Source organism: Cygnus olor, chromosome 8 (genome assembly GCF_009769625.2).
Source record: "Cygnus olor isolate bCygOlo1 chromosome 8, bCygOlo1.pri.v2, whole genome shotgun sequence".
Classification (NCBI taxonomy): Eukaryota; Metazoa; Chordata; class Aves; order Anseriformes; family Anatidae; genus Cygnus; species Cygnus olor.
In genome coordinates, this window is record NC_049176.1 from 11875286 (window position 1) to 11901998 (window position 26713).

At 45.0% G+C, this 26713-nt stretch overlaps 1 protein-coding gene across 1 annotated transcript in view; it reads right to left on the reverse strand.

The window, feature by feature from the left end:
* Positions 1–7842: 7842 nt before the first annotated feature.
* The window catches only part of RASAL2 (RAS protein activator like 2), a 119173-nt gene continuing 100302 nt past the window's right edge, over positions 7843–26713 (reverse strand). Inside the window, 10 exon segments of the mRNA XM_040566409.1 lie at positions 7843–8048; positions 8051–8156; positions 12978–13065; positions 13550–13752; positions 15079–15213; positions 19268–20126; positions 20901–21100; positions 23775–23976; positions 24647–24883; positions 25767–25911. Coding sequence (XP_040422343.1) covers positions 7993–8048; positions 8051–8156; positions 12978–13065; positions 13550–13752; positions 15079–15213; positions 19268–20126; positions 20901–21100; positions 23775–23976; positions 24647–24883; positions 25767–25911 — 2231 coding nt within the window. The 3' untranslated portion in view covers positions 7843–7992.

Consider the following 26713-nt stretch of genomic DNA (forward strand, 5'->3'; position numbering starts at 1 on the left):
CAACGCATTTGCACAGGCAGCATGCAGCCACCTCTGTGAGCCTTCCAGTGATGAACAGGTTACATGCCGGTATCAGATATACTCCCAGGAAGGACTGTCCCTACGTGACACTGTGTGCCGTGCGATACTCAGCACTTCTTTGGGCATTAGCATAATTTCCTTGTAAATATAGCGGGCCCATAATTCTGAAAACTGATTTTCTCTCATGTGACTCTAAAGACCGGGAGGATATAAAAGAGTAGTTAATTTAGGGAGGCAAGATGCAGCTCCCATCAATAAATCAGCCACTCCTACAGTAATAATTCATAAAGTGAGTTTCAGGTGGGGTCCAGGATGGTCTCTGCCTGTTGATTGACTTACGTGAGCTAATTGTAGGGAGAGAAGCAACAAAGGGTGAGGTGAATGAACGCAGCTACAACTTAGTTGTAACTCTTCCTCCTTCACTGCATGCAGGACTTCCTCCTTGCCAAGCAAAATAGGAACTGCCCTCAACATCTGTATCCTGCTGCAAATAGAAGCCTAGACAGGGAAGAAAAGGGACGAGAAGTCATTCATCTCTATGCTGATTACATTTCATTCTGCATTAGCTTTTATCATCACTCTATCGTCCTTCACTTATAGCGTCAACACTAGGTATTTGTACCTCAAAGTCCCCTTCTCCTTATTATTAATGTAATTGCCCTGAGGGTCATATTATAAAGCTGGAATAACCTAAAGGGTGTGGGGAACCTCTATCCTGAGTGCCCTGCTCCTGCCAAGCTACATTGAAGCCTGCAGTATTGATAATAATTCCTCCCGACTTCAGCCAAAGCTGCTCTGCTACTGAGCTGGGCTGACTCAGTATAATGAAAAGTGGGTTCAGCTCCACAGAACTCACATTTCCAGTTTCATCAGCAGGATTGTGTGTTCCCATAGAGCTTAGTAAGGACAAGGACAAGAAGTGAGGGGTAGCCAGGCTTCACGTCTACAAGCAAGACATTTGATCCACCTCTACCAGCAAAAAGCAGGAATTTAATACATTTTCTGAAGACATGAGGATATTTAATCTGTGAAAGGAGAAAGGTGAAGGACAGCAACGTGAGATGGATTCTAGTATGAACAACGACTCTCTCCTCATGAGACTAATATCTCACTGTAAGCAAATTGGTATTCCACCTGCTAATGGATTTAAGCAGCAGCTGCTGACTACTTAAAGCAGCAGCACACATTCTTACACACAGGAAATCAAAGGCTTTACACTTGCATCCTTTATGCAGGAGGAGTCTTGGAGGGGAGCTTCTCCAAAACAATTTCCCGGCTTTAGCAGGTGAACTACAGGAGTGCTGAGGACAGGCTTCAGAACCCTGCACATTTTATCCAAATGTCTAAAAATGGGAGAAAAATTTACACATTCACATACAACTTCGTACAGTGAAAGTAAGGAGCACATCCAAGGTAAAGCAGAATTTAACATCCTCAGTAGGATACAACACTTCATTATCAGGTGCTTTGGACAGCCACAGAGAAGCCCAAAACACTGAATGTATTTTCCTAGTGCCATCCTAGCCCTCACTTGCGCAGAGCTCCTGCTCCTCTCCCTCAGTTTCCTCCCTGCCTCACTAAGACCACCCTCACGCTGCGCCTCCTTCCTTCCAGCCCTGCCTTTCCCTGCCCATCCCTCTTCCATTTAGATTTTTTGTCCCCTCCCCTCTCCCCATTCCAAAGCCAGGAGGGTAAACTTGATACTGACACCTCTGTGCCCCACTAGGGCTCCATCATCCTACCCCTTGTCTCACCAACCTCTGCCTTGCCTGGTCACATCCTGGCAGCTGGGCCCGGCCTTCCCCACAGACACTGCCTAGAGCTACCCCAAAAGAGCAGGAAACTCTCCTGGGTGAGTGCTGGCGAAATGGACGGGACATGGGTGTGGGAATTTACAGCTGCATCCATCTTCTTCAGAGATGTTGTTTGTGCTGCCCTCGTGCCCAGAAGCATCAGGCTCCCGCTGTTTTGGGTTCTGTACAAACACGCAGGAAGACAATCCTGGCATGGAAAACTTACAGCCTAAGCAAGAACAAGGCAGAACATGCAAGGGACTTGAACAGAACAAAGTAGAGGGCCAGGGTGGAGGTGCACAGTAACAACTAGAAGTTTGCTGTGTGTATTTGCAGGCTTCAAAGCTGTGGAAAAAATAATAGCAGGTAAAATGAAAAAAAAATCTTAGCAAGACATCCCTTTTATAGATTTTACATTCAATAAGAAAGGTTTTTTTGACTCACTATATACAAGATTCATTACATATATGAAAGGACAAATAAAAATTACTTAGAATCCAGCATTTTATGTTTTATGAATAAATATTCCTCTGCATGTCCATACTTCAAACACTGCAGCTTTGGGCTGGTGCGTGAGAACCTGTAAAATAGGAATTGACCGAGCAAGAAAACTGGTCACATTCACTGGTCCAAATATGAGAGGCATAAACACATTAATTAATACCAGGTAGGTTTTTTCCACCACTTACTATTACAAAAAAAAATCCCCTGCCCCAAAGCAGCACCCAGCAATTCTCCACGTCTCCACAGCTTGTCGCTCTCTCACTCCACAACGCCAGCACCTCCCGGCACTTCAAGCTTCAGAAAGTGAGAGAGGTTGCTGGCACGGGGAGGCAGCGCTCAGGGCTGGCCACCCCATCAGAACATCCACGGAAACATGAGAAATGAATTATTCAGCCACGGACCCCCTCCGAGAACTCCAGGTGTCAAATGCAGTCTGTCCCAAAACATTAAGTTACACCGCGTTTCCCTCCTCCCTCTTAAGTTACACAAAACACAAGAACAACCTGAGAGCAGAAAGAAGAGAATTTTAAATCAGCATAGGTTTACTGAGTCCAAACTGTTTAAAGTTAAAGTTTATTCGTATTCTTTGTAGGAATATCATAAAAGACCTCAAATGTATCTATATCTGTACATATTACAAGAACCTTCAAAAATTATTCACAGAACAAAAATAAATCCTTCTTTAGAACAAACCCAGGCAATGAAATGCAGAAATGGATCTCAGAGACCAAACAGTTCCAGTGCTACTAGCATAAAATACGGCTTGAAAAACAAGTTTATTACTTTTTAAGGTTACTTTGTTGAAATAAAAATAAATTATTTAGAGCTATCATTGCAAAACAGTTCTGTGTAGTAACACTCTTATTAAGGACCTTGAGACAGAAAATCTATTTTTACAGGTAGGATTCCTGGCAGGCCTGATCTGTAATGACATGCTCTTTCTCATGGGAGTTAACTTACTGTGGGGAAGGAAATACCTAAAAGCATTGGCCCAAATTTAACCCTTTTTGCTCTGTCACACTCGGTGGATACCCGTGGCTGACCATGCTAATCACCGATTTTATTATTATTTACATTTAACGGTTCAACTCGGACAGGGATTGTTCTCCAGAATGACACAGACATTTTCGCAGAACACAAACAGGATTCACACATACATGGTGACCTCAGCAGATAAATATTGCTGGCACACTCCGCAGGTGCTGCTGTAAATTGATGAATTCAATCACTGAGTTTTCAGATGAAGTTAAAGCTGGTGGGTTAAACAAGCATTAAAACATGAAATTACTATATGATGTTAAAAAAGACAAACCAAAGCGATTGCCAAGAACATAAAATAAAATCCATTTCTTTGATGATTTATTAGATGGGTAAGAATTTATTACTGGATACAGCTCAAATTCTCTAACTAGAAAAACACATCCCTTTCTTTCCATGCTCTTCTGGATCCCCTGGCTTAGAGTTATTCCCCTGGGGAGGAATGTTGCAAAATGTGTAGCTGTATGAATCTGTGCTTTTACACGTAGCATTTCCAACATACCAGGGATGTAATAGTTGGTACTTCCTGGATGTGAAATGTGCCTATTCCCCTTAAAAAAAGATGTGCATTCCTTGAGCTGCAAGGAGAGGCATTTACAGGACACCATTCAAGGCTGGGCTTCCTCAGTTACCTATCCCGCAGCACTCTGGTCACCTCTGTTGTGCACACACTCCACAGACACCACACACGACGTGGCAAAAGGCCACAGTGCTACAAAACGACGCTGCTTCCCTGCCCTGACACACCAGCCCTGAGCTTTTATGGAGAACCTGGAAGGCCGGGTGGCTTTGAGGTCTGGGGAGAGTCATCCTGGAACAGCACTGAGTAACGTGGCCAGCAAGAGCTGAGATGCCAGGAAGGGACAACTTTTCTGTTTCGGACTTAGGAATATACGAGTATTACTCTGACAGGTTATTAATTTGTTTCCTGCACTACTTCAGCTGTTTCTAAATGATAGCAGCAGTTGCTTGCAATAGCATTTAGCGCAGCAAGATGCTTTTGCTGAATGTATGAACCAAAACCTAAGGTCTATAATGCTTATCATCCAATTTTTTTCGCTGTTTTCTTTCATTGCTGCAGAAACCCACTGGCATTAGTCTTAATACAGACGAGATCAGGCCCACTTAGGGTTATTGTTTGAAAACAGACAGACCTTTTGGCTGCCATGTGGCTTAGCACCACTTGAATTTTATCAGACTGGACAGAATAGAAGCTGGCATTTTCACATATTGTCGGCTTGAAGCAGCTTAAAATTTTCTCTAGAAGGCTGCTTGGTGACAAACTAGGAGAGACAGCTGCCTGCTGAACTCAGGAGCATAATGTTTGTACTGCAACTAATCAATTTTAGTCTTGCAGCATTTTCAGTCTGCAATCTTCACCTCCTTTTGGGTCAACAGGCAGCTTCTCTTCTGCACAAGGAGACAGAGGAGTATATTTTGTACTTGAGGGTAGAAATTGAAATAGAAGAGAAACAACTGGCCTACCAACTAGCTGTGAGGATGATATCAATGGGTCAGACTCTTTCAGAACAGCAACTTTTCCAGTCTAAATGCTTAAGAAATACATAGGAGTAGGTACATTCATTCAGAATGATACAGCCCTTGAAGAGCTCACTAAAACATATCAACCTTGGTTAAATTTCCCTCTAAAAAAATCTACAGTGAACTGTTGCCCTGTTGCATTGCTCTGCTGAAATCAAAGGGGACTCCTGTAGGCTTCAGCGTTGAGCCACACAGTGCAGCCAGTGGTCTCTGACAGACTACCAGGAAGCTGGGGAGCTCTGGTGAAATGTGTTTCCCAAATTAACGTTACACTAATGCTGCCAGCATGACATACCTGCACCTGCCTTGTTTCTAGTCAATGTGTTCCTAGGACTGCTTGCTCTCATGTCTCAGTCGCAGAACACCCATACTATTTGCCCTGTGTACTTAATGACCAATACCGTGGCCATCTGCGAAGGCTACTTCGGGGAACAAATTGCCCAAGATGCAGCTGTGTAGTTAAGAACATAGCAAAGGGGGAGATGCAAATCACACAAAAATGCTCAACTAAAAGGGGGTGTCGCAAAGGTTTCTTATAAAAGAGAGAGCTACTCACAAGTCTGATTATTACACCACCAAGAGTGCCTACGGCTGTGAAGCATGAAGGAGGAAGGAAAGGAGAAACTGAAAGGCACACTTTGAGGAAGAAAACAGAGGTCAGCAGGTTACCCAGAGCTGGAAGACGATTTGGAAGTATCGAGAAGAAATCACTACTGAGCAAATGCAGTGCACCACCCCGGGGGCGTCGAAGACAGTGCTGACTGGCTACGACACACCAAGAAGCAGAGCAGGATGCTGCTTGGCCTGTAGCACCAAGTCATGTTCGAGCAGCCAGAGAGAGGCTTTGATCTGAAAGAACCAAGCACTAAAGATAAATCCCAACTCACTGCAGACAAGTCTCTAGATGCAAATACCAGCCTTGTTAAGAGAGATTCATACACATTTTCCTCATCCATCCTACAGTGCAGGAGATGTGGTCTCTGTATTTATGCATAGTTAGTAACGTAACATACTTCTGTGACGATGTTTAACCAAAGCATCTTAACTCACAATAATCAAGGTATAACAGTTAACGTAGTGTGCTCTGTCACAAACTGAAATTTGCCCACAGAGGCAAGATTAATTCATTTGCAAACAACAAACCAACTTGACAACTGACACTGAACTTGGGTCCTCAGTATTGCCAATTGTTCATGTTCAAGGCAACATGGGTCCGTTTCAAGCAGTCATGGAATGGATTAGAAATTGCTACATTTTTAATGTAGTACAATTTTAGAGATTCATAAATGAAGGCCAGAAAGGATAACGAGATATCAGCTCTGACCTTGTCCCTACCACAGGCTGCACAATTTCAGGCAGGTACCCCCATATTCATCTCATTAACTTGTTCCTAGTTGAAGCCTGAACTGTTTTTGCTAAACATATCCCACCTCAAGGCATCCTTTGGAGGTTTTGTCCCATTTTTGACGTCAACATTTCCGATTTCCAAAACTTGTCTGAACAGTTAATCACATTCACTGTTATTAGTATATTCCTGCAAATTAAAACTTGAATTGCTGTTGCAAAATTTTTATTTCATTTCAGAGTTTGGGGGCTAGAGATGTATACCAACAAGTGAAAGCCAAGAGCGGCACACTACTACTTGCCTCTAGAATCTGGGACTTTAAAAGAACCTCGAACTAAATATTGTGGGCATTTGATAAAATCATGAGAATTGGCAATACTGCGCAATTTATTGTTAATCTTTTACTATTTGTCAATGTTGCTATCTTCCATGAAAAGGGCACTTTGTAATTGCACTGACATACAGCCTGTAAATATGCTTCCGTGAAATGCAACTGAAAGTAATCACAGGTGAAAGTTCAGTCAAAACTCCTTAAGAAAAGATGGTGTGTACAAAACTTAAAAAAAAAAATCACCCTTAAAAGTATCCAGATAAAGGCAAATTTCAGTGGAAATGGAAGATCTTTTAACAAAAATGTGCAGAAAGCATCTTTCATTGGAACTCGACAGGTTAAGCTAGTGGCTGAAATAGTGAAATTGAACAAAACAGAGTTAAAATAAAGAAATCTGCTAGGAAAATTGAAATTTTGCATACAGAAATCTACTTTGCATCGACAAAAAAAGGGGCATCGGCACCCTTTGGTTAGCTCTTTCCTCAGAGCATTAACCTGATTGTTCCTGATGGAGTGCAGAGAATGAATTCAGGATGCCGCTGCATGGTGCATAAAGTGAGGGATTGGATAGAAATTAAAAATAATAATAAAAAAGGTATTTACAGGTTTGTAAATTCTCAAAACAGAAAATATAAACTGCATTAGAACTGGGGTAAAAAAAGACAGAATCCTACCTTGAAAACTGCAGATTCCCTCTGTCTTTTTGATGGGGAGCCTGACTGTGTGCAAATGCAAGGAACAAGCTTGCTGCTCCAAGTTTTTACCTTGTTTGGAAAGACTGACTTTTTTTTTTTCTGGAATCCTACACAAGGTAGGTACAGGATCCGGCAAGAGTCAACTTCCTTGCTAAAATGTTTGCTATTGAGTTGGCATTCAGTTACAGAACAGCTAGAGAAGAGGGGAATAAAACCAGCAGATGAGTTTTCTTACAGAGTTCATTTCACTACTATTTCACTCCACTCATGTACTTGTATCGGTCAGCCTGATATATACAGCTGCTATCTAATGTAACCCACTGCTCAGCTCTCTCTCACCCACAACACGCATGCACTCACACTCCCCTCTTCCCCCTCCAAGGACTGCAGTGCTTTCAACAAGAGAAAAAAAATAATAAAAATAGCAATAATTAAAAAAATCTACAGTATTCACTTCCTTTTGGTATATTACATCGGCATTTTCTGTACATGACCCAAGAGCTCCAGCTATTTACACAGTGATATGGAAGGACTTGTTCTCGGGAGCCCGATTCTCCTGGCCTGCGTGGGGAATTAAAGCCCACCGTTCAGAGTTCTTTCTCTTTTCCTTTTTATTAGCAGCATTATGTAAACCTGTAAGGGGAAGGAGGCTATTTGGGGAGTTTCTCGAGTCTGCTCCCTCTTGCCCTTCTCCTGGGGAGATGGCCGGCAGCATCTGCCCAATTAGCAGCTGCTGTTTTTGAATTCACCATTCTCCGTGATGGAAAGCTTGGTGGGGTGGTGGGGGAGATGCCATTGCGGACTTGCATGCTGTAGCGCTCCTTCACTTGCGTCAGGGCACTCATCAGCCGCGTGTTGGCAGAGTCCAGGGACACGATCCGCTTCTCCTGCAACAAACACCCCACAAAGTCAGAGCTCCTTCACAAATAAAACACCTTTGCCCCACAAGCTTGCTTTATGGGGATTTTCCAGGCCCCGGGGCTGTGACAGTATCTTCAGATGGTTTCTAGGCAGAGGCAGCTTTGCTAACATTCTCTGGTACGATGGGATGTCTGCCTCTTTCTGTTTTCTTGGGGTAACGTGGCCCTGTGCACCGCAGGCTTTCCACGAGCCCATCCAGCCCTCCTGGCCTTTTTGCATGATGGAAGGTGAGGGTGAGTCAAAGTTACATTGGTGAACTGGTGCAGTCACAGTGGCTTTATCCAGACAGCCTCCGACTGAGGCAGATGGGAATGTGATATTTTGCCATGGAAGGGGGAAGAGGGGGGCACGGGTGTTGGCGTTAATAACAACAATAGCCAATATTTCTTTTTAATACGTTAGAAAAACAGAAACAGGCAGCAGAAAATAAAAGTGGTGGAGGTTTCATCTGGCAGAGAAAAGTGCAGGTGGTATCTAATGGCCATTGTCTCTCTATTTTGGATGGAAATGTGCTCAGAATAAACTCATGGTACGTCCGAAATTAAAAAATAATAATAAAAAAAGCAAATAATGGCAGCCTGCAGTCACCAGCAGGGGTGAGGGTGCAATAGCAACATAGAGAAGAAGCAGCCAAAAGCTAAAACTAAGGGGTTACTTGAGGTGAAGGAGAAAGAGGGCAGTGTGGGTGGAGGGGAGATGCCATCGACAGAACACAAAGAACAAACACTGAACACACTGCTCCTAGACCCATTCCAGCTCAGAGGGGCTCCCGGGCTCTGCCAAATCCTGGGTTCCCACATTTGATACTTCCAGCCTCCACTTCTAGCAAAAGTAGTCAGAAAGCTAAAGGATATACACTGAATTTATTTAAAAATAAATAAAATTGAAAACCCACCAACACAACCCAGCCTACTAACAGATAGACCATCTGCATTGGGACTCAGTGCTGGAGAGTCAAGCTGAAGAGTTGGTGGCACAATTAGAAATGGCAATTTTTGTCTTCCCTTTAAAAAAAAATGCACACACTGGCAACAGAGATGGCAGCAGGTAAATACACCCTTCGTGCTGCCAGCTGATTGGCTTTTTTTTCTTTGTGAAGGAAAAACACCTAATTACTCGACTGGAAAAAGCTGCATGCAGGAACTCTTCTTCCCAGTCCAGCCCACTGAGAAACAAAAGGGAAGAAAAACGATGTACAGAAGGCACAAACATTAAGGGACAGTTCAGGCAAACTGCTGAAGAGACAGAAGTGCTGCACCAGCCCCTTGAGGTTTTGATCCCAGCACTTCAGCTGTGTGGTACAGCTGTAATCAAGTAATGCTGGCTTTTCTCAGTGGGCTTCCCCACAGGGGTAAATGTGAGGGTGCAAAAACAAAGCAGAATTTAAGTACTGCTTGTGCTGCAGCCCTGGAGAGACCAAGCTCTGTGTAGCAGAGCAAACGGAGGAGGAGGCAGAAGTCAACAAACAGCGAGGCAGGCTACGGCCTGCCCTAGCACCTTCCCTGATCCAGTCAACATGAGCAAGGAGAATCAACAAGGAAGGAGCTGAAGGCCTTAGCCTTTCCCCTCAAATAAATGGGGGGGGGGATAAGTGAAATGTGAAATAAATCCCACAAAAAAACAAAACAAAAAAAAAAACCTGCCTTAGCAGAAATGCATTCTTCAGCAAGTTAAAGCTCCTCCTCCTCGGGCTAAATTTTACCTGGAATATGTATTTTCAAATTATTTTTTTTTTCTAAATAATCTGTCTTTACAGCAAGTTAAAAATGAAAGGCTGGTTACGTTTGGGCACCAATGAGTGCTCGCTATACCAGCCTGCACAACAGCTGGGAATCTACACCTGGAAAGTCCATCTTAAAAAGCATGAGCTCAGCAATTAGAGGCATCTTCTCACTCAGAGGAAAATACCATCTGCCCAACACGTCTACTACACGGGAACTGGGCACAGGGAGTGGCAGGAGCTGGAATGGGTAGGAGGGCAGTGCTCTGGGCCAGGACTGGGTGCTGCTCAGCTAGAGAACTGATTGGGTTTACTTGCCTGTTTGAATTATCTCATCCCCATTTATGACCTGTAATTTAACACAGCGGAGATGTCACTTGCAATAGCAGCTGGGCTAATACTCTTTGCAGCTCCAAGGAGAGAGCTCTGCCAGACCTCCCCTGCTTGGCCGGGGACGCTCAGAGGCAGCTCGGAGGCAGCCTCCGACACTGCTGCGCACACCGGGCACTGCCCAGAGCCAGTGCCAACGGCACATACCCTGAGGACAAGGCTGTGCATTGGTGTAACGTTGGATGCTGCACCTGGACACAAGGCTAAAGAGCAAATGCTGAAAAGCATCTCGTGGTGATGTAACTAAGCAGAAGCAGCCCGGGTTACTGCTGTTTCCTAGCAGCCACTCCTCTCAAACAGGTGTGATAAGCCAGGTTCCAACTCCACTCCATAAATCTCATGTGGAAAAGACCTTTTCTTATCCAGCCACTGCTATATTCCCTTGCTAAATGAATCACAGACTAAGAAAAAATCTTTCAAGTGTGACTTAGAGGGATTGCTACATAACTCAGAAAACACTAGGGCTCCTCTGGTGTCTGTTCTGAATCTCACTGGTTTCCTCTTCTGTGCAGGCACCCATGAAAGGGCAAATAACTACCTTTCAGCCCTCCCCGTGAGCTGTTTGAGAGTGAAGCAGTCAAGGTTTGCTGACGACCTCACTTGCTCAAGAAACTAACAGCACTTCAGAAGAAAAAAAGCATCAGATTATAAGAGGAATCATTAATGCTACAGTTTCGCTATAGTCTTTGCAACGATTTTCACCGCAAGTGATAAATTAAGCAAGATTTCATCGAGTGGGATAAAGGGGCACACCCCTCCAGCCCAGAGGGTTTGAAGCCTTCAGAAGTCAGCAGCTGTCCCTTCCGCCAGCTGGTGACGCTGACAGACCTGGCTGGGCCACCCTCCGGCTTGCTGGTCTGTGACCAAGGCTGAGAGCCCGCTGGCACAGAGACAGAACAAAGGGAAGGGCAAGTTTCTTATTCAAATCACAATCTCTCAAATCCTCCCCTCCAAAATAAATTTTCATGTGTTTGCTCAGCGTCCCTTTCACCTTCTTGAGGCGAATGAAGAAGACATCGCCTCCTGCAAAAAAGAGGTGGCTGTTCGGATGAGCTGCCATCCATCAGTTCTAACAACGAGGTGTCCTGGCTGTGGGTTCTCCAAAAAGTGGCCTAACATGTTCAATTTCTACTCCAGCTTCCACCTGTCATACTGCCTGATCAGACTGGAGTGTGCTGTACTGTTCCCCTGCTGTGATTAAAAAATGAAGTGACCAGCTACATTCCTGTTCACTCTCCTGCACTGCACTCTCCCCTTTACATTTTGAGTGCAAGTCCTCACAGAAAGGATTTCATGTGGAGTGCATCTTAGGAAGGGCAATTACACCAGCGTCTTTGTGTACAACATCTTGCACAATAGCTAGGAAATATACGTGGTGTAATTCCAGTAGGATTTTCTTTGTATTCTATGAGGTCAGATAACAGAAGTGCAGTGCTATTGTACACAAGTGACTTATTCAGATTAGATAGTATGGATCTAAAAATCCATCCCTCATCATTTCTGAAGAAAGGACTGTGGGAAAATGAGCAAGGGCAGCAGACAAAATGTAGAACTTTTCAGATTATCAAAAAGAAATCTGCTAAAAAATATGCTTCTAACATCTCCAGGCCTTTAAAAATACATCTTTTTTTTTTTTTTTCCACATTGTATTTCCCCTGCAGTTCCATGCAAGCTCAAATGTTTCTATTACTGCTGTCCATTCAGCAGGAAAAAAAGGCCAGGGGATGCCCTTCTGTGCTCACTTACTCCTATGTTCAAAAGACACCGGTAGCATCTTTAACAATATTCAGCTGAGGCTTTTATTTCCCCCACTGTACATAAAGGGAAAGAACTTTCTGAAACAACTGGGGTCATTCCTGAAACTGGTAATTTAAAAGATTATCTCTTACTAAAATTTACAGTTGGACCTATTGAAAAGCCCAGAAGCAGGAAAGATGTCCTCCAACTGCAAATATCCCAAATGTAATGTGGCAGGCAGACACCAAACCAGTCTCTGGTTCTGCTGTACAAGCTTTGCTCTCCGGGATCAGCACAGACACAGAAGAAAAGCTGAAATGATCCCACACAATACACCCACATGCATTGCCCACTGGGTCCCAATTCCCCAAGCTAACTTGTGTTGACTGAGACAAGCACCGCGGGTTTGTGGCAAAGGGGGCATTTCTCCAAGACTGACGTGGACAGTCAGATGGGATGAAATGCCACATACGAGGTTACACTGGGCAATGCTCCACTGCAAGCATTCTCTTTTCTTGACTGGAACGTTCAAAGCCGTGCTTTTAGCTTGCATAGCTGAGATGCATGCACATGGCAATTAAACTATGCTGGTATGAAGCACAGCTTTTCCAGAGTTCCCAGGCCCACACTTGGAACAATGTCTACACAAAGCATCACTATTGATTTGCCCCCCTGGGATCTCATGAAGTAGAAGTAGTTTTGGAGAAGCAGTCAGTCCCGTGATCTGCTGCCAGGCCTTCTCAAAGCCTGGCGTTAGACAGCACAGTCTTTATTAATTAAAAACCCAATTCTCTCCTAGAAGGCAGTAAGTCACATATGTAACACCATGGGCTAATACTGGCTTGGGAGCTAGATAACAATGCTGGGGCAGGAGGATAGGAGAACATAATGGGTTCTATGCACAGAACACTTGGTTCTTGGAGATCCTAAGGCTCCTTACCTGTGCATCAATAATTTTCTGCTTTGCATCGATGACAGCTTGCATCTCTGCGTGATCCTTCTTCAGCTCCTCTTCAACTGCCATGAGTCTGGTGCACAAAAAGAGGTACAAATTAGGACAGGTGAGTACTACTCCAGAGTGCTGAAGGTTCTCTGGCTTGCTGGATTTGGCTTCTCTGCTTGTCCTGGCTCTGCAGAAGAATTCTGCTGCACTCTGAAAGGCTTATTTCTCCATCTGACACTCCCAATTGGCTAGCCTTATTATTCTCAAAATGGACATTGCCAAAAATGCAACTGCTCTGGAGCATACTGCCTGAAGAACACATTCCAAACAAAGCAAAGAGACCAGCTGTAAGTACAGCGAAGACCAGAGTCAAAAATTCCTAATTCTTTTCCTCCATTCTGTTGGCAATCTGAGGTGAGTTTCCACACCTGTATCTCAGTTTTTTCTTTTTCCAAGGAAGGATGATGTCATTCCAGAGACGTCGAGATGCTCACACAACTACCTTCTTCAGCGTCAAAGACAGCACATGCTTCTTGTCCTAAACAGTGCCAAACTTTCAGAGGCCTTACCTACTGATAATACTTTTCATCTGGCTGTCCTTCTCCTCCTGTTGCCTGCGCAGTCTCTCCTCGCTGTCTTCCAGCCTGGACTTGTACTCCATCAGCAGCTTCTGCATTTGCTGCTCTTGCACTAGGAGTCGCCGCTCATACTCCTCCAGCCGGCGACTCGACACCTTCAGGCGCTCCTTCAGCTTCGCTATCTCTTGTTCATACTGCAGGTGGGAAGGAAGAAGGAAAGAAGAAACAGATCACGTCATTATAATTTTCTGATGTTAGAGTCAACACTTCTTTCATTAAAATACATTAACAGAAGTAAAGGAAATGACAATCAAGTAGCTGTGACAAAGGACGATGTAGAGCTCTCACTGAGCATTAGGCTGTTCCCACACTGTGAGATGTCATTCTGTAGCACAGTCTAAGCACTCTGATGGCTCTGACGTGGCTCCCCAGTCCTGGCTGGCAACATCCGCAGTTATTGCAGACTCAAGGAGCTCCCAGACAAGCTGCTAACAGTAGAAACGTCCTGGGGTGACCAAACATGGAAAAGGGGCCACTACAGCACCCAAATGACTCATTCTTCAGGACCATGCCGTGAAACCACCACCTTCAGCTGGGACATCATTCACTGCACGTTTAGTTGGCTGAGGATTTGTTCTCCCACTTACTGTCTCCACAGACAATCGTTTTTGCAATAGTGGAACGCAACACCTTCCACTTCATTTTGGGTTCATTCACCTTTCCTAAATCCTATGTTCCCGTTTCTTGTCCACCACAGGTTCTCCTCCTCTCTTTCCCTTCCCTCTCAAAATACCAAACCTCTTACTAAATCTCATCACCGTAGCAGCATATACATGTGACTGTATTTGGAAAAATTCTAAATTTTCCAAAATCCTGAAAATAAATATGTTTTTAAAAGTCATCTCTCAAATGATCAGGGACATTTCTGTGTAGTCCAGAAACGCTGCACCATCTCGATGACTGGCATATGCCTCAGGTGAAGCCCAAGATAAAATCTGAACACAACTACTGATGAAGACTGAATTGCACTTATAGAGCCATGCGCAATCACTTAGCATATCCTAAACTACACTCAGTTGGGTTTAACAACTGTGATTTTTTTTTTTAATGGAGTTTCATCATGACTAAAAAAAAACGCAAGCATTAAAAAAACAGCAGTATAATATAGCTATAATGTCATCGTAAAAATAATGACTTGAGGAGGATCTCATACACTTAGGCAGTGTGACTCATGATGCAAGTAAATGCCAAATATCAGCCTGTCGTCTCTAAGCCCTCAGCTATGTCAGTTTGCATCCACCTGACATGCTACAGCCTGTAAGTGTGTCAATCTACAGTATGGCATGCTGTGCTCCAGCTGCACGTGACGGCATGTACAGCAGAAAGCTGTGCCAATGCAACCTGTGTTTGAAAGCACGACTCTGGCACAGCAGCACCTGGAGGCCGTTCTGAACCCAGCCATGGGATGGACACGACTTGCCAGCAGCCCTCGAGTCTGCTGTATACAGAACAAAATCTACCTTCTCAGCGTGCTTGACTTCATCTGGATTCTGCTCTGCATCCTCCTCGACTTCTTCATACTGCCCGTTGTTGAGAACCCACGCAGCTGTCCTCTCCACTGGTGACATTGTGGCAGAGTCCACAGGCGACTGAACCTGGAACAGAGACATTTATAAGCATTTTTCAAAGAAATTACACACAAATTAGCTCTGAAATAATTCATTTGGAGGAGAAAAATGCCCATGGAACTGTTAGTCTCCAGAGCCCCCCCAAACCTTTCTTGCAGAGAGGCTTCATCCTCCCTTGATTTTAGGCACACAGCACTTATGTGAGTCCCTCTAAAATCACTGCACTTGAGATTTCTTTTTTTCCTCTTTGTCTAAGTGAACATCTCTCTGGAAAAAAAACGCTGTTTCCAAATCCCATTCACATCCACCTTCCCCTTTTGCCAGACTTTCAGTAAGGCTTCCTCAACCTGAGGTTTCTCCCTCAGAGAACAGAGCAACGAAGCTTTGCGTGCAGCCAGTTCAGGTGAGACAGATTGGTTGTGCTGGAGGGCTGGGGAGCTCAAGAGCAGCTTTCTCAGCCAGGCTGCAGACAGGAATTTGCCATGGAGCAGGAGGCTGCATGGCTTGGATAGGAGACAACACAGCAGTACTTAAAAAGTGCCAAGAGGTGTAATGTTATCACCATAATGCCTATCATATTTCCATGGTTTATTGTAGCATATGCACCCAGTCAAGGCTGTGAAAGGAAATCAGGGCCAGCAGTGCTTACCAGGAGAACTGTAAAACACAATGAGACGCTATCCTCTTTAAGGGAATCTGAAAAGGAAGCCAAGAAGAGAAACCCGAAACTCTCCACCCGGCTGGGGAAAACATGGCTTGGTACAAATTCCAAGCAGTTCTCATGGACAAAGACAAGTTTATAAGCACAGAAATTAGCATAACAACTCCTGAAAGAGCAATGCTGTCTAAAAGTTTTCAAGAAACGCAGAAGATCAATGTTTTCCTCATCCATGGCTTTGTTTTGCGCTCAGGCAGCTCTTCAGCAGACTGCTTCGTGTCAGCACTGTAGGCAAGTGAAAGGTGCTCTGTGGCAGTGATTTTGAAAGTCAAAGCCTCAGGGAGGGGCTCTTCATCAGGGAGTAACTGCTTCTGAAGAGGAGTCGGTGAGGGATGCTGTCATCCTCCATTTGGGGTGCTTTTGCACATCCTGCAGCAGCTGCAGCGGCTCCCCTGCCCTGAGGCCTCCAGCTCTGGGAAGAGCCTTAGCAAGGAGAGATATGAACACAAAGGAAAGGAGGAGGAATTGGGGAAAAACGCATGGTTTTAGGCAGAGGCTTTAGCCTGGGAGGGAAGGCTCCACGGCAGCAAGGCTAACAGCCCCTTTCAGCTGCAGCGTGACAGCTTGGCCAGGCTCCTTTGGTGAGACTTCTCTCGGCAGCTGTGGGAAGGGACACCCCAAACAGTGCAGGGCTCTGCCACCGACAGGCTCTCCTCCGAGGCAAGGACTTCGGTGCTGGGAATTGCCCTGCAACAGACCGCTGGGCACCAGCGAACCTCCCCAAACCACCTTTGAGCTGCAGCACCGAGTGCTTTCAGCAGCCACGCTCAGAAAGCTCACGAAGACCAAGAGGATGGCAAGTACTTAAGATGCCAAAGGTTTATGATTTACTCTAATAGAGAAGAAAAAAGAAACGCCTGCTAGGAACATGTATTAATTCCCCTCTTTGCCCCCCTTCCAGAGGAACACACTGACATTTCTGTTCCCACCTACCTACTAAATGGAAATGGAAGGCAAAAGCTGACCTCTCCCAGCGAACAAAGGGCCTCACTCTACATTCAGAAACAAATGGGACTTGTGGAGAACAGAGTCTAATAATTATAACGCCCACAAAGCATGTCTAGAAAGAACATGCCCAACTTCTCTCTCCTCGCTTTCTTTTTTTAAAATAAGAGCAGAATTCCACAACACGATTTGCAATTAAAAGGACGCAATGGAATTTGCTTCAAAAAAAAATTTTTGGCCACTCAATTTGGCACAACTCAAGACATTCTCAAGGGTGTGGGGAAGGAAAGAACAAATTGATTTCTCTACAGTGGGAGCAAGCACTCTAATGAATCCAGTGAAAACAATTAGCATGGGAAGGAGAGTGGAAAAATAAGGAGACGCACGCTGCATACAAGAGAGGGGGAGGAGAGTGCCTTTGAGCCAGTCTCCGCAGGTACCTGATTTACTTGGGCAGCTGTGTAGTCAGCAGTGGAAGGATGAACAGACCGAGAGGGAGGCGTCAAGCAGGGGACGGAGAGTTTCTTGTAAATACGGAGGGCAGAAGCCACCCATGCAAGGTGTATGCGTGAAGGCTGGGGACGACAGCTGTATGTTCTTCCTGCTCCTTCCTCATCCTGACACCCCCGAGGCAAAGCCTCTCCACGTATCTGTCCAGGCCCTTCCCTCTAACAAGCCCTGAGGAAAGGCCCCAGCTCCCCGGCGCTTTCGGCTAGGACACAGGGCCGTACCATAAACCACAGCAGATCAGCCAATCCAGATGCACGCAGGGGCCCTGAGAGCAGCAAAGGAGACTGCCTTGTTACCTGCATCCAAAACTCCTACCATCTCTGCACTAGGTTTAGCTGTAATCCAATATGCTTTACCTATCAACCCTTCCATGCCCAAATGCAAAACACATGCTCAAAAGGAGGACGCAAACACACGCACTTCAAATAACATGCAATTACATTTTTGGTATTATTAACTTGGCATAACAGCCTTTGCTTTGTGATTCAGTGCTTCTGATCTCCTTGTGCTGTAATGAACGCCAGGTATCAAAGTAGTTTTGAAGCCCTGATTGCTCCTGGGTTCCTAGGCACCTTCTCGTTTAGACTGTAACATTCAGGAGGGTTTGCCAAGAAAGCTACAAGGATACCTGGAAAGCCTTCAGCAGAGCAGGACCTTATGCTGGCAAGTAAGTTCTTCTGCCAGCTTTGCCTTATAAGCCAAATCCTTCCCCTGCGTAGCCACATCTCCGGCAGCACCTTTGCCAGCAGGGCTACTCCAGCGAGGAGGATCACAACCTCCTGCTTCTTGCAGATGGAGCTGCACGGGCAGCACGGTGCACCCTCAGGGGCTGCAACTTTTTGCTGCTGAAGCCCTCACTCATGCCTCTGTGCAGAGCAGCATCCTTCCTTGGTCTTGTGGAAAGCCGCAGCTTAAAAAACGTCCTTCTGAAGCTGTTAAGGTAAATCAAACAGTCCCGTGTTTACCCCTGCAGTGACCACAGAAGAAAACACTTAACCCCAAGGAACAGCACAGGTGTTGCCTTTGAGAGCCTCACCCTGCCCAGCTGTACACACGAACAGGAGATGTCTGAAAACAACCACCTTCCCTCTCACCTGCAGTCAAGACATTTTCTACCTTCGCTGCAGCGTCAAGCATTTAAATACTTATTTTCCTCTTTAATAGTGAACATAGCAAATGCTTTTCATACACAGCAAATCACAACGAGATTTTTTTTCAAAGGTTAAGGAATGTTGGTTTTTTTGATAGCGAAATCTTGATTTACAGTTGTCTATGAGCAGCTGATAAGGTGTATTAGGAACTGGTACATACAAACACTCCCTTCCAGAAAGTGTTTGCATTACTCATAGTTTGGGATGATTAATGAAAAAACAGTATTTATTTGGGGCCAGAATAGGTTGTTGCATCACGGTGAAATATAGGTCTCTCCATACTTAAGACAACTCTACTTATTTATTATTTTGGCAGCAGTTTAGTCCATGATATTTCATCTTTGTTTATTCTGTGTTTTTAGGTAGCTATGCTTTTAAATTAGCACCACAGGGCAATGCATTCTCCCGTGACAATCTTAACTACCCTTTGGAACAAAGCTGCTTCTACTTTTTTATTCGGGAAAATTTTCAAGTTTTGCTTCTTCTAAGGTGTGCTGCTACCTTAGTAAATATAAAAGTTTTTTATTTTTTTAACTTCAGTACGAAAGGGACCAGAAATAATAGGCACCCTAGGCTTGCCAGGCTTGTAATGGTAACAAGCGTGACTACTCATTCACCCTTATTACTGGCCACTTGTTTACGTGCCACCATCGGCTAGTACTGATTCAGCTCAATTTAGATCAAAAAACCTTGATGGTCAGCGCAGTAACCAGCTAAACATCAAAGCAGAAAATGCCTGGGAAAAGGCTTTCCTTACCTGCTGCGTTTGCTGCCTCTGAATCGCCCTCACCTTGGGGACAGGGCTCTCCCTGGAGGAGGAGGACTGCTGCCGGGACCGGCTCCCGTTCTGGATGGGCTCAGTCACCATGGCCCCCGACACCCCCGACATGCTGCCCGTGCTCCGCAAGGACGCGCTGTGCGGCAAGGACTGTGGTGCCTTGGCCCGGGCGCCCAGCCCTTGGTCCATTTTGCGGATCTGTGCTTGGCTGCTGCTGTTCTGGCGGGGCAAGGCGATGGGGACGTGTTTGTCCGTGACCGTGTGCCGCCTGGAGAAGTCCTCGCTCTGCGTGCTGCGCTTGGTGAAGTCCTCCATGCTGCTGTTACTGGGCCCGCTGAGTTTGAAGTCTTCGCTGTTGCTTCGGCTCCGGGAGCTGGCGGTGCTCAGGTTCTCCAGGCTGGAGTCCACAGAGGCCTTGGGCATCGGCGGAGGAGGGTTGTTGAGGTGGTAAACGGGGTTCTGGAAGGACAGCGGCTGGAGGCTGCCCTGTTGGTTCAAAGCTGGGTGCAGAGGCCTTCGCACCTGGGGCGCGCTCTGGGGTGTGCTCTGAGCTTCCCACAGCTGTTTGATGTTTGCCACCTGGGTGATAGAGAGCTGGCTGCCGGCCAAACGCAAAGGCACGTCGTGCATGATAGAAGCGTGGTCACTGTGAGCTGTGTGAGGATCCTGCAGGTCCATGAGGGAAATGCTACGTCCGTTGGGCAAGATGCTTTCCCTTTCATCTTTATCTGAGTAAGTCATGCTCTGGGTGGATGCCTGCTGAACCAGCAGTAAGGTCTTGCCCCTGAAATATCCATCCACATTTTCCTGGGTTGGAGACTTCAGCTTATGCAAGTCACTGTGGAGAGGAAAGGAATCCAGTTAATTTTTAAGCAGCCAAGACCCTGAGAGACCTGTCCCAGAGAAGCCTCTTTACCTCATTTAACCCTCCCTCCCCTGCTCCGAAAGCTTCAAGGAACTGGATTTCCTTTCATGAGCTCTCTGTGTTCAAGTCAGAACACAGTCTTCCTTAATTACTGCTTATCTTTGAAAATTAAGTTTGATTCAAGCAGTGCTTCATCTTTATTTTTCACAGGTGAAATGCAAACCATCCCCACCAAATCCTTCCCCTTCAGACACTTCTATTTCCATCAAGACTTCAGAGCAGTTCAGTTTCCATGTAACCCTTCACCTACGTTTCAAAATTCAGCAGGAGTTGCCTGAAGGCTCCTGTAGGTCTAGAGGACAGACACTTCCACGTGTCAAAACTGGCCCTTGTACGTATCAGCGCAGAAACTGCACAGAGACCACAATATCCAAGCTCTTTGGCAGTTCTGCCACGTGCCAGCTTTTTGCTTCAAATTAACAGCTAGACTGCTTTTTAGCAGCTGAAGTTACTGACTTTCAGCAAGGTGTTTGAGCCCTGGGTAAGTGAAGAGCTTCAGATCTCAAGTTCCACCTTGTGCACCTCGTACTGGCAGCGAGTATTCCCAGGGCACAGAGGCCCAAATTCCCTGCTCCTGCAGCTGGGCTGGGCAGACAACTCAGGCGATGAAGTTCTCAACTCTTAAAGGCTGGTCCTTAACAGGTCCCTTCTCCCTGCACCTCCCCGTGGGCTCTGGCTGTTACATACCCATCAGTGGGGTCCTCAAATATCTTCTGAAGCCCTGAGGAGAGACTGCCACTGACGTTTGGACTAGAGCTGTGCTCAGTGAAACGCCTCAGCTGCTGCTGTATTGGCGTAGGGTTGGTCATTGATTTGGTGATGTCGGCAAGAATACGAGGAAGGGGTCCCAGTTTTGCCACGGTCGCCTGTAGGAAGGAATTTTCACCCTAATTGGACAACAAGCACCGCGACATCCGCCAGTTTTTTGATAACGATGCACAGAGGCGGAGGGGTGGAGGTGGAAGGAAGGAGGGTGGGTGGTTGTGTGCGGGTGTGCCAGGACCGTATGCAGTGTTACGGAGCAGCGTAACCACGGCGACGAGATGGATGGAGGAGACGAAACGGGGTGCAGCAGACATTGAGGAAAGAAAAGGAAATAGAAAAGAAATTAGGATTGACCCCCAAAAATAAAAATCATGCTCAACAAAACAGAACTATGGCCATTCCAATGCAAAACTATCATGCAAAGCAAACTAAGTCCAGGCTAGGTAAGGTCAAAGTGAAAACTACGGTATCTACTCATGAAAGGGCATTCAAAGACTACAGATTCAGCTAGTGGGGGGAACTTTCCAGGCAAAAGGTGTCATGTGGTAAAGGAAATGCATGCCAACAGACAAGGGGATGCGGCATTCACGGGGATCATGAGAGAACTGCAGGGGTTGAGGGAGATGGGAAAAGGGGAAGATTTCATTTCATAAGCCTTTGTATTTTGGCATCCTATGCTGATGCCATCTTCTGTAGCAACTTGTTATCAAAAATTAAGGCGTTCTTTCCTACCTAAAAAAAACTTCACGAGAACATCAGTGATCCTCATCCCAACATTATCACATCAGCCTGGGATTAAACACAGCTTTTTGTTCAATTACATATTTGCTCTGTGTTGCCTAGGCCCAGGAGAAGGGCAGCTGACACTCCAGCGAGCTGCTCATACACACTCTTTATTTTTCTCCCCCTTTGGGTCACTGCTGGTTATATCATCTACAGGACACCCACAACCTCTTTGGTCTAAAGGAAGAGGGTGAAAGTGCTGGAGGTGTATCATAAGGTAAAACCTCGCTACAAAGACCACTGTCTTTTCAAAGATACCCTTATTTTTGCTGTAGGCAGATACTCAGTCAGTTCGACCCCAGAGAGAGGTCTCTTTACATTCACTTTCTTACAGCACTTCTTCTGCACCTATTGAAATCTCTGAGGTTCTCTCATCATTTCCCAGTCATTACCTGCAGTAAAGCGGTATTGCAATGTAACTTTAGCCCTTAATTCTTCTTTTAGCAAGCTACTACACTAGCCCCCAAGGGCTGGTTAGGATAGATCCAAGCATCTAACCTACAGAAAGGGCAAAGCAGATCTGCTTTGACGGCTTAGCCAGGTGTGGCTCCTCCCCTTCCTCACTGCACAAGACATTTACGACTTTTGCACTCAGAAAGCAGCTCCCTAAATGCAAGGGCTAAGTGCAAAAATCCATTTGCAGTTCTAAAGATTGGAGCTGGGTTTCTCTTGACCTGACGCTTGAGCAGCTGGAAGGAGACGGCAGTGTTCCATACACTGATGGGCTTAGCCCGATTTATAGGATTGGAGGAACTGGTCCTGAGTGCTCACTTTGCTTGTTTTCCTGAGGCTGCTGAACTGTCTCTATAGCAGACTTTACTGCCTGCGACATTTTGAATGTATGCAGCGTGCATGTGTGGGGGAAATGGACAAACAAGACCATAAATTGTTATCAAACAACAATTATCTAATATTAACATATGTTGTCTTTTTGAGTCAAGGACATTTCTATTTACTCTGACGCAGCAAGCTCAGTTTTTTGTTTTCTGCTTTAAATAATGTACAGTGAGAAAACAGAAACCAAACAAATCACTACTTTGGCAAACCTCAGTGCAATAAAAATATGAAGAATGCATTGCAAGTTGCCTCACCTCTTTAGTTTTAAAAGAAAGAGGATAATATAAATGGAATATGGACAAAATAATGCACCTCTAAAAATTATAATATGGAATAGTTCCAAGTACTTGCAAAAAAAATGATGATGCACGGCTCAGCTGTTCTGGGTCTTATCAAGTACCTTTGCTATCAAGGTTTTAATGATTTTGGACCCTGCAAAACCACACAGCTAAGGAAGAAACTAGCACCACTTCTCTTTCTATAGCTAAATGGAAATAATGCTTACTGTTGGCGATGAGCGTCTATTGTGATCAACAGAATGGAGTCCGGAAAACGTATCTGACCCCAGCGGGGCAGAAAGCATCTTGCTTTTGTTACAGGATAAAATTGAGAGTGGAACCAGGTTTTTACAAGGCACCCTCTTATATATTAAAACCTAATCCAAAGACTGCAGAAATGAGAACATCTCAGCTGGCTTTGGATCAGGTGTTTAATGAGAACAGTTCTGCCTGGCCAATACATTACTCCACCAGAGGAGTAAGGTAGGGGCTGGTGTGCAGCAAAGTACCTCCATTAGCATCAAAAAGAGCCCTGTAAGATTTCAATTTTCCATCCAAACACCCTCCCTTTTTTCCAGATCACTTATGAGAAAACCGTCTGCACAGGGAATTCCAGGCCTACTTTTAAGTGTTGCCCTTTCCACCATTTAACACCCAACCTCACTTAAGGCTCTGCAAAGTGTTTGCACTACTGCTGAAGCCCAACCACTTCACATGCTCTGCTTTAAGCCTTGAACTGGAATCACAGAAAGAGCACTTGTGAAATACCATTATCAAACATTCCTCTCAAAAGCTGTTGAATAAGTTATCCCCAAAGCAGGCTTCAGCAGCTCCCTTGATGTTTCCTAGTGTTTACAGTTGCTACGATACAACCGCCCAGGCCTCCAGCCTGCTTTACCTTATCAAGTTGGGACACAACCTCCCATAAGAGGGAATGCAAAACTGAGAGCTCTCTGCCCAGGTCGATGTAGCCCTCAAATCCAGGCATGTTTGAGATGGTATCTGGATTAGAGATCTCCAGGAGGAAACGCTTCATTCCCCCCCATTCATGTTCCAGAAAGTCATTCATGAAGGCCATGTACTCTTCCTTATTCCCAAATCTGCAAGAAAGGGGAGTTGGGGAAACCCAGTCAATAACCTCCAGACAAAATACAGAGTATAAGTGCTCGCAGACAACTATGAAATGCTCAACTTTAGACCTCCCTTTCTGAAGAGGGGAGGAAAAAGGAAGAACCATTTAAGAGATTCACTGCTTTTAGACTTGTTTAAATACTAGTAACTCGTTGATTGTATTATGAACCAGGGGCTCAACACATCTTACCTCCTCACCTTCCCCCCCAGTCATCCTTTCTCCCCTGTCTGCAAGAAACGTGCCCTTCGTATAATTCAGCTAGGAATTTTGGAGGAGGAAAGTGGGAAAGTCAAGTTCCTTGGTGGGAACAGTCTTTTTTTTTTTTTTTCTTTCTTTTGAAATAGCATAAACACTGACGTGCTAGTGCACACCACTCTTCTTGGTTTCATATGGAGTCCCTCTACTGAATTCAACATAACCCAAATCTGCATGTGAAAAGGAGAATCTCTCTCTCTCCCAACACTGAGGTGTCCCAATGGGAACAAGGTTCACATCTAAGCAAGAAGTTTCTTCCTTTCTAAAGCTGTCTTCAATTTGCTGTAGACATGACTACAAGCAGGGCTCTCCTTGCTCCGTAGTAACCTACAGTGACCTGCAGCCCTAGCGGCACAGATTTCAGTTTTGTTGTCACCACCTACTTAGCAAAATTGGCGAGATTCTGAATGACTTTAGCAATGAGCGTGAGCGTGCGAGATGTCCGGTCATCAGGATACTCCTGCATGAGGCTAAAGAGGCTGGGGGACATGATAGCGGGGCACAGGAAGCGGAGGAAGAGGGAGGCACTGATCAGCCGTTCACTGATGTCCTGCTTGCCCCTGCTCAGGCACTGCTGCTTCCAAGATGCAAACACCTCCTTCAGCTCACGAGGGAACACGCTGCAAAAAAAACAAACCAGGAAATAAAATTGCATGGGCAATGAGATGTAACAAGTTGAACTGATGATCAATCACCTGAAATAATTATCTGTGAGAAATCATAATCGGCTTTTTTTTTTTCCCTCTAGGCTAGGAAATGTCATTAGGCATCTATTCTTGGATCCCCATTTAATCTGGTGATACTTAAGTACTCTTTAAAGCATCCCTTTTTATATATGTTAAGTGAAGCCTTTCTCAGACACACAGATTTACAAGCTAAGTACTACCTATCCATTGCTACTCAGGAGCAAACAGGGTGTTAGGATATTAAAAACAAACTGAACTCATCTCTATAACTACAATTATTATCCTGCTTGTTAAGCTCCCTCAATGCTTCACATGTGCTTCACCCTGAAGCAGGAAGACCCTTCTTTCAATGATACTCAGAAGCAGAGATTAATAGAAATCTTTCAGCCAATGATTCCTCTCTTTGTTTTCCTCTTCAGTTTTACATATCTAAAGGGTCTGAAGGTTTTCTATAAATATCAAAACTTTCAGCTTTTTATTCTAAGCTCAAACTAAGCTGTTATCTTCTCACTTGATTCCCTCCTTTCTTGTCACACTTCACTATTTGTTTCCTTGGCAGAGTACTTCAGCAGAAGCTCCTGTTGGGTCTGGTGCATTGGACTGCAACACCCTGTTTTGGGCACAAGTTCCACCTGCAATATTGTCTCCCCTGTATTGCTACTCCTAAGGTAGCGAGGGAAAGAAATGAAGGCAGTCTGGGAAGATAGATGGGTCTATGCTACTTCCCTGTACAACTGCTGTTTTCTCATCTGTAGAGGAGTGGGCACCTTATAAGCAAATGACCTAATGAGGGAGAAGGGGAGGGGAGATGCCTCACCAGTAAGAATTGATAATCTTGCAGAAGGCCAGCTCACAACACATTTTCAGGTTGCTCTGATGATCTGTTAATTCACTGGATGAGCATTTGCTGGGATCCACTTCACAGTTTTCATCTGACTCATACAAAGCCTTGATAAACTCCCCTGGACAAAGGGAAGAGGATGACAAACCAGGGTAATTACATGAAAAGCCTCCTTGACACACCTTTAAATCCTGTTTATGCCTTCCCTTGGCAACTGCCTCCTCTCCTCTCTGTGTCTGCAGTACAGTCTCCAGACACCAGATGTTGGGGACATGACTCTTCCCAGCTCTTTCAGAACAGCGTTTGCCGTACCAGATCAGACGACTAGTGCTCTAATGCTTCAGCCTCCTGTGCCCTCGCTGCCCCCAGACAGAGGTACAATAACAAGATGGCTTTGCTTATAACCCCTGCGAACACTTCGTTTATAGCCTAAAGAACAGGATTTGACTTTGTACTCAAACCGCATTATCAAACGTAAAATTATCCACAGCCTTAAAAATGAAGCTGTGATATTTGTCTTCATAATTTCTGCAGGAAATACACTTGACAATGGTATTTATTTTGCTTATTTTTAAATTTACTGTTTTTTTTTTTTATTTTATTCACCTTGCTTTTGAATAAGAGGAATACCTGAGTACTAGATAAATACTACTAGTATGCTCAACCTCTTTTATCAGCATCTTACAACATTTTTGTTGCCTCTGTCACTCAGAATCCTTTGCATTTCTGTCATCCTCCTCTTACAGCATCACAACAGAAACTGGACACATACAAAACCAGATGAAGTTTCCTTTGTCTGATGAACTGGAATAAGCTACTTACTAGTTCTCCTATCTCTGCTAGCACACCAAGAGCTTTTTAAACCGCTGTTGTTCATTAGGCAAAAACCCTTTATTCGTTCATGATTCAACGTCTTTTAAGTT